Source organism: Rhamphochromis sp. 'chilingali' (assembly GCF_963969265.1).
Source record: "Rhamphochromis sp. 'chilingali' genome assembly, chromosome: 16".
Lineage (NCBI taxonomy): Eukaryota > Metazoa > Chordata > Actinopteri > Cichliformes > Cichlidae > Rhamphochromis > Rhamphochromis sp. 'chilingali'.
This window is the reverse complement of record NC_137943.1, coordinates 13,980,259-13,997,307: the sequence shown is the minus strand read 5'-3', so window position 1 is coordinate 13,997,307 and position 17,049 is coordinate 13,980,259. Positions and strand designations below refer to the sequence as shown.

Sequence of the window (17,049 nt, the reverse complement as noted above, 5' to 3'; positions counted from 1 at the left end):
ATATTTTTATGTAAATATTGCATCACTGTACAGACAGTAGCTTAAAAAAGATACTGCCAACCGCCAGTGCTACCACTTTTGAAATCCTACGATGCTTACTTTTTGTGTTATTACATTTACAGGATTTTCCCAAAAAATGGACTTCTGAACTTTAGGACACTGAGATTCAAACTTGTCTGAGATTTTAGTAGATACGCCTATGGTATCAATTTGAAAATCTTACACCGCCACGTTCTCCAGTTATTGCATTCACAAGATTTTCTGAAAACCTGCCCTTTAACCTTAAGGCCAAGGTGTGCAAGGTGTCCAAAACTTGTCCAAGATTTTTGGTAAGAGAATTTTGAAAAATGTGAAAATCCTAGGTAACTTTCTTTTTAAATTATTGCATTCAGACGATTTTCAGAAAAGAGATTTGAAGATTTTTAGTCGATCCAGTCGATCCACCCATCGTATAAATACCGCAAAAAATTTCCAGGCCTATCTACATTAAAATGTTATTGGCCTTACTTTTTTGTTTTTCTTTCTCAAACTTGATTCAAACATAATCTTCAGAAAGTCATGTCTCCTTTCCTATAACATACCTGCAGCTTAGGCAAAGTTAAGGAAAATCCATAATATGATCCAAAAAGGCCCAAAAAGCACAGTGTACTATATGTAACATGAAGAAATACTGTTTGATTTTCCACAAAATTACACAGTGCTCAAAATGACTATATTACTTTGTATAATTAGTGTCTCCTTTCCTGTAAAATACCCAGTTTAGATACAACTTAAAATTAGTTATGCACAACTTAAATTTACTTACTGCATAATTATTTCCTTGTTTCTTGTAAAAATCTGACTTGTTCCAGTGTACCCACCTTTTAAATATAAGGCACATATAATTACCAGGGAGTTATACCAGGTAGTTAAATGGAAGACATGATTATAAAGTGTTACCAAATCATTTGGTCTTGAAGTAATGAAAAAGTAGAATTGCTGATGCTTGCTAACTTTTCCTTAAGAGTCTAAAAGAAAAAGCTCAACACTTTAATTAGTAATTTACAGCACAGGACTGTGGGTGATTTATGAATGTTGTTGCTGAAGGTGATTTAAAGACTGCAAAAGCTGAAGCTAGCGCCTTTTTCCTGATGTACATGATTCATTTGCTGTGTGTTTAATTTATATCGTTGTGTTTAGTTCATTAGTTACTGCACACTGTTCTTCCAATGGCACAGTTGATTTCACTGCACATTATCTAATAGGATGACAAATAATTTTTTGATAAAAGTCATTTTATACAGTTGTAAATAAAGTCCCTTTCTACCACCGTAACAGGTGACATTACACGTCTCCATTAATTTTCTTAATAGCATATCCAAGTTAGGGTGCAGGGGGTCCTGGGGCCAGAGGCAGACATATTGTATTTAAGTTGAATTTTCTTGAAATTAGCATTTATTTGAGTTTTATTTTATAATAAATTTGTAGTACTTTTACTCCCTACATTTTATCAGAAATGTCGGGTTCGTTTTTCCACAATAAATAAATAAATGCGAACAAATTATATATATGTATGTAAAAGAAGCAAGGTTGCAGGTAATTTTTCTAATAGCTCAGCAAATGTGGGCAAACACGCGACCTGTTTGTGTACAAAGGTGAAGTTAAAAGTAAAGGTTTCGCTCCTGTAGTTCCCAGACAGAGAAAAGAATGTGAGATAAAATCACTCCAAGATACAGAAAGATATCAGAAAGACAAAAGAGGAAGATACGAGATTATTTTTTAAACGTAAGCACTACTCATTTAGATTTGATAAACCAGTAATTTCAGTTGTTTTTTTTGTTTTTTTTGTACGGATATCGAAGCTACACAAGATTTGTTGCTGAAGTTATGTTGTTTATACAGTGAAACAGCAGGCAGTTTAACACAGGCGGAGGTATTGTGGCAAAGTTTACACTTATGCATTGTGTGAGACTTGTGCAGAGTGTCTGTGGTGTTCATGGTCAGAGTTAGGTTACGTTTAGATTCACTCACTGAATTCCACCTGTATATTAGCTTTATACTGTCTGGAGGCTAAAAATCAGCCGTGTTAGCTCATGCAACATCTTTCTTTCTTTTTTAAATGAATGTTATTCAAAAAGGGGCTGTCAGTATTGCCATTTGATGCATTGTACCAGAGTTAGCTGATAGCTAATTTCCATGCATGATTACACGTACAATAGATCACCATAATAAAATATCATAAAAAAAAATCGGCTTTGTTCACATTGGAAATTACTGTAGCTGTTTCTAACTGTTTTTCTCCACCTGCCAAACCCCACTTTAACCTCTGGGTCTATTCATTTTTCTATTTTAGCTTTGAAGGGAAGGTCACCCATCTACAATGCAGGCAACAGCAAAAATAGTTCCTTTTTTAAGTTTCTCTGCTTGTGTTCTACGCAACAGATGTTCAAGCTGGGTGCATTCATTAGAATTGGATCTAAGTTGCATTAATATTAATGTGACATGAGGTTCAGATGGCTTGGCAAATAAATAAAGATCTACTTTTTCTTGTATACTTTCAGTACTTCTTTACTTTGACTCGAGTGAACAAGTCGAATCAGTTTGACCATTTTTTAGAATTTTTAAGTCCATCTCACAGGGCTAATACCACACACACCTAAAGCCAATTTAAAATACCAAATTAAAGCAGCATGTCTCTGGAATATGGGACAAAAGTGGTGCAGACACAAAGAGAACTCACACAGAGAGGAGCCAAGCAGGAGGCTTCAGCTGCTGTTGGGAAATCGCACTAACCTCTGCACCCCGGTGCCATCTGCAGACCACCTTGCAAATTAATGAAATATTAGATTGTCAAAACAACTGTGCTCTTCTGCATCGCGGCATATTTTGATATGCGAGAGGGGGAAAGCACAGGTGTAAATAATGAAGCAATGTTTTCTTAATGAGATGTTGTAATGAAACAGAGCCACAACCTCTGAGAACTGAAACAAAAGTGTCTGCTCTGACAGAGGATCTTAGGAAATCTCTTTGTTTTTGTATACAAGTTCAAGAATGAAAATAAAGTTTATACAGTTGCATTTTCTAGTAATATGCAACACACTTTAGTATTTATTTCGCCCACTTATGTACTGCATGTACATGCAGAGTAATACTGCGTATTATGGAAGCAGTGAAGAAGTTCTTGCGGTAGAAGACTGTTTCTGTTATGAAGTATAAAATCAACTCAGGTTAAGGATCTTTCTTTGGTTTTCTTTTCCTTCCTCCTCCACTGAGCAGCCAGTTTGTTTTTTTGATGATCAGATTTTCCTTAGTGATAACTGCTATAAAAAGAAAGGTAATCAAAGAAATTGTGTAAACATAAAAGTTTTAATTTAACTGAGTATTTTTTTTTAACCTGTACAGTTTATGAGTTTTTAAAATGTACCGACAGAAAAACGCTATGTACAATTAATGTCAATCAGAGTGAAATTAAATTCAAGCATATGTGTTTAAATAATTCACATAATAGGAATTTTTCAGCCCTAACGCTGACACCATCACGGGTGCTTCACACTGACTGCTGTGACTTGTCTGTAGGTGTGGAACCAACTGGGGCACAAAACCGTGTACAGGCAAATAATGTTGATTTTGTAACATACCTGACGTGTTTTAACATATCTCATTAAGGACGTGCACCAGCATGGAGTCATGAAAGCGCATGTAAACGTGCCTTTCATGGACAGAACAATGCATTTCTTGACTTTCCCTTTCTGTTCCTCTGTGCAACATTTAACAGCAGTGAGGGGTTGGCTTTTAGAGAGATTTCAAAGAAATAGTAAGTTAACATTTGGCCCCGTCTGATAAGAAACAGTGTAAGATGCAGCAGATGTTCATATCAGACCGATAACAGTCAGGAACAATGAGGATGGCAGGCAGATTTTTCAGATTTAGTCCAGACGTCAGACACGTGTAGAGCTCTGCCTAGGACAGGCAAGTTCGTGAGCATTAGTGAACAGCAGTTGATAATCTCTTTGTGCATGGCATGTGCTTTGAAAACAGACCCTATCACTAATCCGAGGAGCAACATTCCTGATGAAAGGAAAGTAGTCTGTCCAGTCCTGGTTTCCGTCACTATCTGCCATAAATTCTGGTTTGTTCAATCCATATTTTTGACGGGTGGCTTTAAATGGATGGGGTGAGGGATGAAAGACATTTTTGTAATGTGAAATTTTTTTACTTTTGACTATTTAGAAGAAGTGGAGGTATCTTAAATATAATTTTTATGTTAAAAGTTTAATTTTAACTGAATAAAATTCCATTTAAAATACCTGAAATGGAGTTCTGTTCATTATTAGGCTGGTTTAAATTCCCAACAGACACATCAAAATCTCTATTTTTAACAATTTAATTGTTTGTGTTTAAATGGTCTTGTTACTGCACGTGACAGATTTGTGGCATCCATGTATTGTTTAAAATCATTAAGATCTGATTCTCAAACACTCCTGATCATCCTGAGGTCGGGGCTTGTGCCTTTGCAGTCGTTACACTGAAACTCTGGAAAAACAAACATTTCTGTCAAACTTTTAGAAACTGCTGATTTCTGGAATGGTGATTGGACGATTGGTTGTTGTTAAGTTATTCCATGTAAACATTGTGAATGTGTGTGGCATACATTTTTCACGAACCTGAATATTCTTTGTTATGTTAGTATAAGGCACTTTGGTTTTACATGTGCTATAGGAATAAAATTTACTTGCCTACTTAATTTTATCAAGTAAGGAACCTGTGATGTGACAACAGTTATAGATTTTTATAATGAACATCGTCACTACTGTGCTATAGAGATGATATATTAGATATAATGTATTAGAACTGTATAGAGTCAAAGCCTTATGGATACGTGAACTTGGGATTATAACATTTTAAACTTGTCGCTGAGCTTAAATAGTCAAAAGTCAAAGTTTAAAAAAAAATTATTGTTAATATTTAGAGTTAATCCTTTGAAAAAACTCATTAATAAACCTCGATACTGAAGATGTAGAGGTGGCCGAGGCTCAGGAACGAGGTAGGTAGACTAAAATTAAGAATATTGGTCAACGTCAAATTGTGCCTCATGCATTCATTATTATAGGTAAGATAAAGAGCTACATGAATATGTATCTGAATGCATGAATATTCTTTGTTTTGCTGAAAACCCTCTGAGTGGTTAGTAAGACTAGAAAGTGCATACACGTTCACCGGCCACTTTATTGGGTTTACCTGCTCTTTAACACAAACATCTAATCAGCCAATCACATGGCAGCAATTTGATGCATTTCGGTGTGCATACGGGATCATGAAATAATTTCCCCCAGGGATCAATAAAGTATTCTGATTCTGATTCTGAAGCTCAGACTGAGCAACAGAATGGGGAAGTGAGCTGATTTTAAGTGGCGGACCAGTCTGTCTGGCACCAGTGCAGAACAACTGTTGATCTGCTGGGATTTTCCCACAAAAACACCAAGAGTACCGAGTAAGGGAGCTCCAGTTCTCTGAGCCAAAATCCCTTGTTGATGTCAGAAGTCAGAGAAGAATCAGTACATTGTTTGGAGCTGATAGGAAGGCAACAGTACTTGAGCCCTTTGTACCAACTGATCATCGTTTAAACAACCACAAGGAAGGTGGAACTAATGAAGTGACCAATCAGTGTAAATGGTCGTCTCTTTCTCTCAGTTTGGATAGGGCAACATTTTCAGTCAACCATCTGCACTTTTTACATTCAGGCAGGGCTTTTTGCTTGATTAGCACAAGAAGTACCTGCAAGACCAAGAACTCACCTGCAATTTTTCAAGATTTTAGTAAAAGCTGAAGCTAAAGAATTTTGTACATTTTGAGTGGAAAAAGGAGGCTAAACCGAATCCAAACAGATTCTGTTTGTGTGCGCACTACTGAAGAGTAGGTGCAGCGACTTTGGCCCCATCTAGTGATCGAAGAGTGAATCACACCAAAGAGCTACCCCCCCCACAAGAATCAAGCAGCTCATTGTGCTGTATATCCAATCATCCTGCTTTTAATACAAAGTCGAGATACAATATCTACATCTATGGTTCGAAAGGAAAGAACAGGTACATAAGTGAGGGGTATGGCATCACCAGAGCTTTTCCCTCAACACATTTCATATAATGTTTCGCGTGTGCCTTTTATATTTCTCTTGACACAATAATCATTAGAAATCGAAGGAATAACATATTTCATATATGTCAAACATTGTCAAGACTTATGGACCACACATAGAGTTCATATGAGAATCATTTCAGGTTCAAACAATAACTTTTCAGGGTGTGTAAAGTGTGTAGCTAGGCAATTCTTATCCATTCTCTGTCAAAAATACACTTGCTACCATGTGCTTTCAAGCAAACTAAACACCAACAGCTTGCCAGGAGGTCTTCACCGATCTGCCCTGTAGTCTGCTCTATATATCTAATTTCTCTGATGCCCTTACACCTATCACGGTGGGGTGAAACGTACCTCCAGCTATGGAGGTTGAACGAGGGAGAGCATCGAAAGGGCATCTCTGTAAACTGAAGCTAGTCCTGCCTCTATTGTACGTACATCTCTAGCTGACTAGTTGGACATCAGTAATCAGTATCAAATAGCACCCTACACTGAGGGCATACGTTATAACAATAAAGCAATTTTCTTTTAAAAAAAAGGAGAAAAAAAAAGCACCAAAATGGACGGTTAAAGACAAAATAAAAAAAGTGACAATATCATACTTTAACAATGGCTCGCCAAAGAAGCAAATAAACATTGTCTTATTGGATAGAACTGCTAGAAATCCCAAATAAATAAAAACAAACTTAAAAAATAACAAAACAGTCATAATAAATATCCTTTAAAAAAAATCATACGAAATAAATATGACGAAGTGAACAATAACAATAAGGCTTTTTTCTTTTTTTTTTCTTTTTTCGCGACAATAAGTACTACATCACATCCAATCCCACGTTATATTTTGTGCTCAGACGTTATGCAACTGTACTGTATAGGACTCCAATGATAGACTGTATGTACACAATCGGTGATTTCGGTCGAGATGTCTGCTATATTGGAACATCGCTGTGCTGTTTAATCACCACGTGGGACCAATCATGACTACATTTCAAATTCAGAAAAAGATAAACAACCATATCGAGGAGTTGTGCAGTCATACTTAATTGGAAGGGGAGGGCGGGGATCTATCAGTCGGTAAAGCTGAGCATGTTCTGTACAACAAGGGTTTAAGGAAAAGAGAAACTTTTAATAGGGTTAACAGGAGGATGGGATAGAGGCAGAGGACTGTTGAAAGTGAGCGGTTCACTACTAGCTTTGAATGTAATTTGAATTTTTTCCTGTAATCGTTCACTGACGGTAGCCTTAGCAAGGAAAAGCAATTAACACAAGGGTTCAACTGCAGAAGCGGCAAAATTCAAGTAGGAGAACTTCAGTGGAGGAAGATGATCGGGACAAAACCAACCAAACAAAAAATTTTCATCCTCGAGTGAAGACAATGCACGGCAATAAAAGCTTTAACACGGTTTGCGCGAGCATGAAGCAGCATGTGAAGGACGCAAGAAAAAAAATAAAGTCAACGTAAGGCAAAGACATACAGTGAAAACAGAAAAATCTACAGAAAGATGGCTCTCTGAACTCAAGAGAGAGAAAGACACTGACTGGAGCTCAGTTCTTTCTTTCATTAAGCCTCTCTTCAGTAAGCCACTGCTGAACTGAACCGATAGGACTGACATCAAGAGGAGCCAAGCTGGAAGATGAACAAGGACTACAGCAAATAGCGAGCAAGCTTTGTTGAGTGAAGAAAGCAGTAGGTTTTAATCGCTGTTTCGAGGTCAGCTGTTTGGGGCTGCCAACTCATCCTTGTTATTGTGTTGTGTTTTTTTTTAAGGAGCGGTCTCTAGTCTGATTATGTTATGCTGGATGAAAGAAGGAGTCACCTCTCCTTTTAGGCCACAGTTTATGTTCACGCTGCATGGTTTCTCTTGGCACTGTGCATCAGGTAAATGATCATCCACATGCTTCTCCAACAGTCCTCGGGGTGGTGAGTCCATACTGAAGGCTTCTGCTGAGCCACGACCTAGTCAAACTACAGGCAGGACTACTGATGGTAGCAGTAGACACCTTAGAAATAGACTCACAGACACATAGAAACGTTCACCTTTGCACTTTGTAACCCCTTTAGTACATCAAACCAATAGATACAAAGTTGAGGATAAAAAGCCCATTTAGGGTGCAGCAAATATCCAGGCTCTTGTGTTTTTTTTGTTTAGTTTTTTTAAAATCTTTGTTTGTTTGTTTGTTTGTTTTATACACATAGAGTATCATAATTCCTGTTCAGAAGCCATTTGTATTTCACTGGTTCATATTGGAGATAGCTGACCACAACACACATGTATTATACGTCCTTCACACTGGAACACTGAGGTAAGTATATGGATTACACATGGATAGTCTCCACACCCAGCAGCTCCTCAGGGAAACTCCTGCTGAGACGCTGTTAGACAGAGATTTTCTTGTTGCTGTTTTTGTTGCTTTTTGTCCTCGTTGGTGCAGAATTTGAATCTCGCTCCCGGAAAAGGTTCAATGTTCACGTTTATCTCACGCCGTCTTTCTGTTGGCTCACTCGGTTGGTTTTGTTTGTGGACCTCAAAGCAGAAAGATGGATGGATGGTTGTCTGTTCTCTTACGTTGCATAGTGGTCAAAGCTACCCAGGTACTCGAGAGCAGCCTGGTAGCAGAACTGGTACTCGTCCTGTGTGAAAAACACAAGTACAAATAAGGGAAAAATATATTTCCCATAAACAGAGTGTCATATATTTGGAAGAAATGCAGTTCCAAACCAAGCCTGTGGCTTTACAACAAGCTGCTAGTAACAAAGTGCTTACAGATACTTTAAAACTGGCTCTTAGCTAAGGTTTCTGTTATGTATAGACACAACAGTGGCTTCTCCCTTGAGGTATATGCTTTTTTTCATTCATGTTTCTCAAATGATTCATAGGTCAGTGTTGAGTGGCTTAGGAACAAATGAAAAACACTGCTCAGTTCAGGTAAAAAGACTGGCCTGAAAATGAGTGAAAAAGCAGCAAATGTCCAAAGAAAATCTTTAAAAGATCAGCAGAAAGCCAGGAGAACTGTTGCTCATAGAGAAATCAGGTGGTTCAAGACCTTTGCACAATGCTGTATACTTATGAATATGCATTTAGCACTCGAGCACACTTAGAAATATATTTTCATTAATTCCTTACAATTAACATGAAAAAGTCAGATTTTTACTAGAGATAAACCGATCTGATATTACGTATCGGCATCGGTCCGATACTGACCTAAATTACTAGATCGGATATCGGAGAGAAATAAAAAAATGTAATCCGATCCATTAAATATCAAAAAAGCACCTCACAAAACGTAACTCGGCTCATAACCGTAGCACGTTGGAGCAGTATGCGTCAGGTGATAGAGTGGCTGTGGCGCGAGACCTGTCGACGGTCTGGTTGAGCATTTGGAGCCTCATCTCATCTCCGAGAGAAGTAAAGCAAGTGTGTAAGTTCATCTCTGAATGTTTGTAAAGCATTCCAGCGTTAAGCTTAACCACCGATATATGGAGCGACTGCCTCTCTCTCCCTCCCTCTCCTGTTGCTACTTCAATCCTGAAACTGATCAATGATCAGCTGATCGGCTTTTCTCACTTGTTTGTTTATTGCCCACTTTGCGCCAGAAAGAGGAAACCAGCGGCTGAACAACAGCAGCACGTTTAAGCTTGATAATCTGTTGTTAGAATGTATTTAATATTACTTTCTACACCAGGATCCTTTTCTACGCAGCTGACGGCTGGTAACTGTGCAGGGGCCCCCCTGGCAAAGTTTAGCCAGGGGCATGAACAGGGAAAAGGGAGCACAAAGACATACTTTTCTTTCTTATTCTCATTTAAAATGTCTAGCTTTTAATAAATAATTATCTGAATCTTACACCCAAAGTTTTAATCTGATGTGAAATATATAGAAGTCCATTACTGTATATAGTAACTATTAAGTCTAATATACCCTAGTAAGCTATACTACTTTTTCCTTTGGGAAGATACCATCTGTGCAGTCTGCAATTCTGTTGAAGAAAGATGTTGAATCTATTTAAATACTGTAGAAAAATAATTGATTTCTGTGCATTTTTCTTCACACTGCATCAAATTAAAGTTGATTATGCATCATTAAGCATCATGAGGTGGAGGGTGGAGGGTTCCCTTTCTCTTTTTCTTTTTTTTTTTTGCTGGGAGTTTTCAACCCTGTTAGTTAGGTTGCTTACTCTTTAAAATACCAGAATAGGAAGGATGGAGCAGGTTTAAGTTCATTAGATTGATCAGTTTTGCTGAACTATGAAATATTTTGGTTGCAGTGTATTTTTTGCATACAGGTATAACAGAATAGCTTCAGTCTCTTGTTTTTTAAAACTTGAGTATGAACTTATACAAAATGCAGCAAGATATAAAAAAAAACAGTTTTATTGATTAAAAACACTATATCGGATTCATATCATATCGGCAGATATCCAAATTTATGATATCGGTATCGGACATAAAAAAGTGGTATCGTGCCATCTCTAATTTTTACATAGTAAAACAGTGCACTAGTGCATAGTGTAAAGCACAGCACTTTATCAAATATGCGTTCACATGTTTATGCAAATAAAACTATGAATTAAACCATGTGCATACCTTGCTTCTGTATACAGAATATAACATGACACTGTTACAAAGTGCTCCACCAGCTTGTGTGTGTTGCTGTTACAGTTTACAATGAAAAATTCACACTCTGGGGGCTATTTCCTCCTTTCAGTGTCCTACTTATGCTAATGCAAATGTATATTGATGTGGGTGGGACTGCTCATCAATAGCTAGCGCTGCCTAAATGACATTAAGGCTTTGCCTGTGTTATTGTAGCATGGATTAAAAATATGCAGTACAGTTCAGCATGCCAAGCTGCGAAGCACTTTAGCTTCTTGGGCAGATAATGAATATAATTCTAAACTCTTATGCTAGTGACATTTCTGTTCTTTTCCCAGATCTGACTGCAAATACATACACAACCAGTGGAATTATGATCTCGTTTATGTGGTTAACATTTCCATCTCTGATAGTTTGGGTGAATTTTAAACGCTTGGTGATAATATGAATCTAATGGTTTCTTAATCCACATTATTCTTTACAAAAAGACTTTAATAGAGAGATTTTCCTTTAATCACCAAATAGTTAAAATAAACAATAAGCTAAATGTCAAATACCACCATTCTCATTAATGCAGCGCTCTACTTCACTGTCTCTGCCCTGGTTAATGAGTGTGTGTTTACCTCAGTCTGCACCATGGCTGGTCTCTGTGTCCGCAGCATTTTGACAGTTTGGAAGATGTCTACCGCCCCTTCGTAACGCATCCGCTCCAAGACAATGCTCAGAGTGATAAAGACACCTGTCCGCCCCACACCGGCACTGCAGCCACAAAGGAAAACAATTTTACTAGAGTATGTAGTGTGTCAGATCAACAGTGTGCTGGATTCTCACACACACTACTGTTATTACAAAGGCGAGAGTCACATTAAACTGTGATTTAATTACCAATGACGAGTTGTCTAATATAAAGTCCGGTGCTTACCTGCAGTGAACGCAGATTGGTCCATCCTGGCCAAACTGCTCCTTGGTTTTGTGCACTTGGCCAATGAAATCGATGAAGCCCTCCCCAGATTTGGGCACACCTTGCTCTGGCCAATCAGTGAACTGGAACTGACGCACTGTTCGTGACTGGCCGTCCTGGGGGAGCGAAGAATCAGTTAAAACAATAACCTGCACACTATATGGATGTGAACATCTATCTGATGTCTTTCTCACATATTCAGACGCTTGTCCTTGAATGTGCAGTTGGTCTTCATGCAAGGTGATTATTTCGAAATGATTATTTACAAAGCTTCCTCTCGCTGTATTGACTGAGGAGTGAGACTGCCAGGCAATATCCTCTCTTCCTTCTAATGATTACTGTTATCTGATCCTGGATCAGTGGTTGTGGTTAACTTAAAGCTGTAACGTCAGTGCGTCTGCTATTGTCAGCCTCTCAGAAGGCAATTACATCTTTTCTCTTCTGCTCAGCCTTTCTGACTCCCCTTTAATGGAGATCAATAGAGCATCTGTCAATGTGGCGTCGGGGCAGGACAGGCTTAACTGGATTTATGTATGACTGACACGTGTGTGTGTGTGTGTGTGTGTGAATACACACACACACACACACACACACACACACACACACACACACACACACACACACACACACACACACACACACACACACACACACACACACACACACAATGTCAAGGTAATCTGGAGACAGTATGGTTGAATGAGTGATCCATAGGAGTCTGTCAATATCTTGAACCTGCTGTGTTACACACATTCACATAGAAAACACACACTAACCAGCACACACTACAGGTCGATAGTACATGCTGTGCGCCACTGCCTGCTAACAGCACTGACAAAATACTCCTGAATAACCTCAGAGTGTGATGTTACACCGTTTTCTGAATGCAACATGCAAGAGGACACTTTAAGCAAAGCATGAACCAACCCTGGCATCTGTAACTTTGAACTCTCGGAGGATGTACTGAGGCATGTTGTATTCCGCCATGGGGTCCACCACAAAGTACTGATACCTTGCTGAGCGCTCAGCGGGCCAGTACTGGTGACACTTCTCCTGTCAGAGCAGAACACATAAGAAGTCTTCAGTAATCATATGCAAGAGGGCTGCAATGTTACAAGACCTGTTGTTTATTTAGCTTTGTGTATTTTGTCCATACCCGTCCCATTTCTCTCAGCTTAGTGAGCATAACTACTATAGTGGAGTTGTGTTCCCACAGCATTCTCCAGAAGTCCTCTGTAGTCTCAGCCAGTGGACCCTGGGTGGCAATGTAGCCTCTCTGCTGCCTACACACAAACGCACACAAACACACATTATGTTGTCACCTCCTTTTCCCTCCTTGTTTCTTCATCTGTCAAGAATCAGACTTAAAAGGGGGTCAGGCTGCAGGCAAGAAAAGCAACAGTCACAACATGTGTGTACAATGACTCTGAATGCCTGAATCATCAGAAAGTCTTCACTGGACCAAAATGAGTGCCATGCAGCAAGACAAATAGTGGCAACATGTACACAGTAATGACAGATCTGACAGGAAGTGACAGGTGAGAGCAATGTGGTGAAAAGCTATCCAGTCCATTCACTCATCAAACCATCATAAGAGGACCGCAGCGGAGGGAGGAGGTCAGGTCATATTAGCGTTTGCAGGACGAAAACATACCTGTAACCGTCTATGTAGCTGGCGTTGATGTAGTCGGACCCCTCCAGTCCTCTGATGGGCTGGAGGCACACGCGAGTGGTTTCATAGGGCATGATGTTAACTAGTCGGTTCTTGAATTTGTTGCAAGGCAGGTTGGCTGTGACGAACCTGGACGTGTGGGCTTTGGTGTTAGCCAGGCGCTGGGTGGAGAGAAAATGAAGGAAAGTGTTTATATTCTTTTAAATGCGCAGTCAGTAATTTTTTTCCTACTGTGGGCATCATGGATAGAATCATGCACTTGAATTGAGAGGGGTAAGAAATCTACCCTCTACTGACATCTGCTGGTGACATTTTCCACACTGTATCTTTAAGTATATGAATCAAGTAAATGTTTTTCAAATCACTCTTAAATCATCTTTCTGATTATTTAATTGATTATTTAATCCAATAACTGTTTAACAACAGCCCAAACACACAAAACAATCAGTTTGCTGCCAAAAAGTAAAACAACAGCATAAATTCATGTAGTCATAGCTGAGAAACTGGAACAAGCCAAGAGTTATCTTAACTACTTAATAAATTGAAAATAGTACAGGCTCTAATTATCTTTTTTATTTTTATCACAAAGATATGGGTGTTATATCATCATTGGGCCTCTAACAATATTTTCTATACTAAACCAACCTGTGAGGCAAAGATCACGTCTAGCTTAAAGGTTTACAACTCACAGACACACTATCAAACCAATTATTTCAAATGGGCACTTCTTTTTTGAAATTTGGAGACAATGTTGCCAATATTTTCTACATCTCAAACAAATATCAGACGTCAAATCTGCTTGCCTTCCATTTCATTTAAATGGTTTCCAGCTCCACTGCCTCCACTCTCACCTTAAACTCCAGCTCCATGCCAATCACATGCTCTCCGCTCTCCACCTTGGACAGCTTCTGCATGTAGGAGTAGAGACTCCTGGCAGCCACTTCAGTGTTTCCGCATGCCACAGCCTCCAGAAGGGCCTCGTGGATGAAGCTGTACTGGTCCTCCGTTTGCACCATGTAGTTCCTCTGTGAGCGCATCAGGGTCACGTGACCGTAGATGTCCACAGTGCGCTCGTGTCGGATGCGCTCTAGCATGGCGTCGATGACAATGAAACAGCCAGTGCGACCAACACCGGCACTGACATAGGAGGAGGAAAGACGTCTTATATACTGATATTTTCTTCAGTAAGATTTCTTTAAAGATTACAATGTTTTTATGGGTCTTTTCAGAAGTTCAGGTCAAATGTAAAAATAGCTGATGCTTGGCCCAAAGACTGGGAATAAAAAATTAGCCGAAATGATATAATCTACTAAAAATATAAAGAATGAACAGGACAAACTGTATTTTTCCAGTGGCTACATTGCATCCTACGCAATGATAGCAAGTCCTCTCACACTATTTCTGTTGACCACTGGAGAGTTAAGGAATTTTCTGTACTCAGCCAAGAAACAGTTCCCAGCATAACCAACCAGTGAAAATGCAATTTTCAATCTCTTCAGTTTTTTGCAGATCAAACAGCTGTGAAATTTAGTGAGCTCCGCAAGGGTCGGATATTGTTACCTTCAGATGAAATTAGCGTAGCAAATCAGCCACTTTCCCAGTCATTTTTCCAAGTTAAACGCTCCCTCAATAAAGCTTCACAGTCATGATGAAAGCCGCATTGATCCTATTTATCTCCAAGATAGATTAAATGTGGGTGTGAGCATACCTGCAGTGAGCAATGATAGGTCCAGCATCAGGGGGGTTGCAGGCTTTGACTCTGCGTAGGAAGTTGAGGAAGGGGGTGGGATACTCTGGCACGCCGTGATCGGGCCAGGCTGTGAACTGGAACTGACGCACCTCTCGCCTTTCGCTGCTTCCACTCTGATGTGAGAAACATGTGAGAAAAACTGAGGTTAGTGTCACTTAAGCCAAAACAACTTGTATGGCGACATTTGTAAGCTTCATTAGCACAGACTCTTATAAAAAAAGTTGATTAAACAAAAGAGGTGGAAGTTGTTAAATTTAACCATCTTTGACAAGATTAATTATCTATTATTGCAAGTGTGTGTTCCAAAAACCATCTTGAGCTTAGGAATGAAATGGTTCAATAATTTCCTTTGGGAATAAAATGAGTGTGTCAATAGTACAGTTAAAACCTGGAGGAGGATTTGTAGAGCAATGCAGAAAGAAAAGTGGAATGATTTTATTTGAGAGAAATCTCACAGGATACAGAATTTAAACCAAATAGGAAAGATAATGTTTTTAACTTAGTGGCTATAACGGGACTAGTCAGACTTTTAGCAAATATACCAAATAATCAGTTTTAAGACAGATAGAATATTTGATGTGTTAGAAAAAGTGGAAACTGAGTAAGGTGTGTACACACATTAAACTATGACTATAATAAGATGCAATAGATACAAAGCCGAATGCAAATGAAGCAAAGAAATCAGATGCTTAATAAAATTCATAAACCTACCAGTTTCTTATTTTGGTAGGAATGTAATTTAAAAACAAACACGGATTAAATCTTGATCCCAGAAATTTCCTCTAAAATTAATGTAAATTTATACATGTTTTTATTCATGCAAATTATTTAATGCGTAATCAAAGTTCACAGGGATCTGCATTTAAAAACACAAAACTGACCACTGGTCTTAAGACGAAAAGAATTTACTCAAAATAATTGAACTGAAAACAAGAAACAAAGGGTTATTTTGATATGTAGGAGTTAGCATGTTTGCTAACTTTTTTATGTATGGATAGCTACAAAACATCACAAAATGTCTTTAGCTCACAGGGGAAAGAGAAAAGCACAACCCCAATATCAAAAAGAGGACTGCTAGTGTACACACAATCTGATAACCCAGTATTGGTGTTATTCCTACATCATCACAACAATATTGTATGAGTATTCAGTTAGCATTAGCCAAGACATTAGCTAATGCTATTAAAAACTATCACTACCAAACCAAGATTAGTAAGCTAAATGTGGCTAACAACAAACCTCAGTTTAATCATACGTTTACCATGTTGTATAGAAAACTATTGAAATACCGACTATTTGATCCAAAAGAGTTTTATATTAAGAGAGTGGGGTTTTTTCGACTCCACATTGCAAAGCTATGACATCACAACAATGCGATTTGTCAGCTGCAATGCTGATGCTGGACCAACATTATTATGATGATGCAGGATACACATCTATTGCTCCCACTGTTGGTCCCCAGCCTAACATAAGGGGGCTGGCTGGGTAAGGACATCCGCTGTAAAAAAGGTGAGCAGCTGAAAGAAGCTATTCGTACATAAAAGTACTTCAGCCTACTATTATTATTCTCTTCGTCATTTGTTAATCTAACGCAACATTTTACAACACATAAACAAATATTTCGAGAGGTGGAGTATTACTTGGAAACTACAGCTGGCCTAGTTTCTGTTTGTAAGTAGGCCAGAGAGAGACGCGCCAGTCTGACGGTCCTAGATTAGCCCTGTGCCACAAGAAATTGCTCTGCCTCCAACAGAGATCAAATCACAGTCCCTGACACAGGGAGGCTGGCCTGGTTTGAACACTCCACGAAGCCCAGACTAATCTATTATCCTCTGTGTCCACACGCGCTGCTCGCTCATGATTACTTCAGTTGCTCCTGCTTCCAAATTGTAAGTTCAAGAGATCAAAGCTGTTCTCTGTGGATATGTCCGTAAACTTAAGGGAGGTGAGGGCAGAGAAGT

General features: G+C 38.8%; 1 protein-coding gene across 12 annotated transcripts in view; it reads right to left on the bottom strand.

Moving 5' to 3' along the window:
- Positions 1-5,967: 5,967 nt before the first annotated feature.
- The window catches only part of ptprsb (protein tyrosine phosphatase receptor type Sb), a 73,236-nt gene continuing 62,154 nt past the window's right edge, over positions 5,968-17,049 (bottom strand). For 11 of the 12 annotated variants that reach the window (XM_080862110.1, XM_080862115.1, XM_080862116.1 and 8 more), the window contains 8 exons: positions 15,047-15,201; positions 14,190-14,475; positions 13,321-13,499; positions 12,823-12,949; positions 12,594-12,719; positions 11,628-11,782; positions 11,329-11,464; positions 5,969-8,743 (listed from right to left, as the gene is read on the bottom strand). In XM_080862110.1, the coding sequence (XP_080718236.1) occupies positions 8,675-8,743; positions 11,329-11,464; positions 11,628-11,782; positions 12,594-12,719; positions 12,823-12,949; positions 13,321-13,499; positions 14,190-14,475; positions 15,047-15,201 (1,233 nt within the window). In that variant the 3' untranslated portion in view covers positions 5,969-8,674. Of the gene's footprint in view, positions 8,744-11,328; positions 11,465-11,627; positions 11,783-12,593; positions 12,720-12,822; positions 12,950-13,320; positions 13,500-14,189; positions 14,476-15,046; positions 15,202-17,049 lie in introns of all 12 variants that reach the window. The other variant, XM_080862113.1, reaches the window with a different exon arrangement.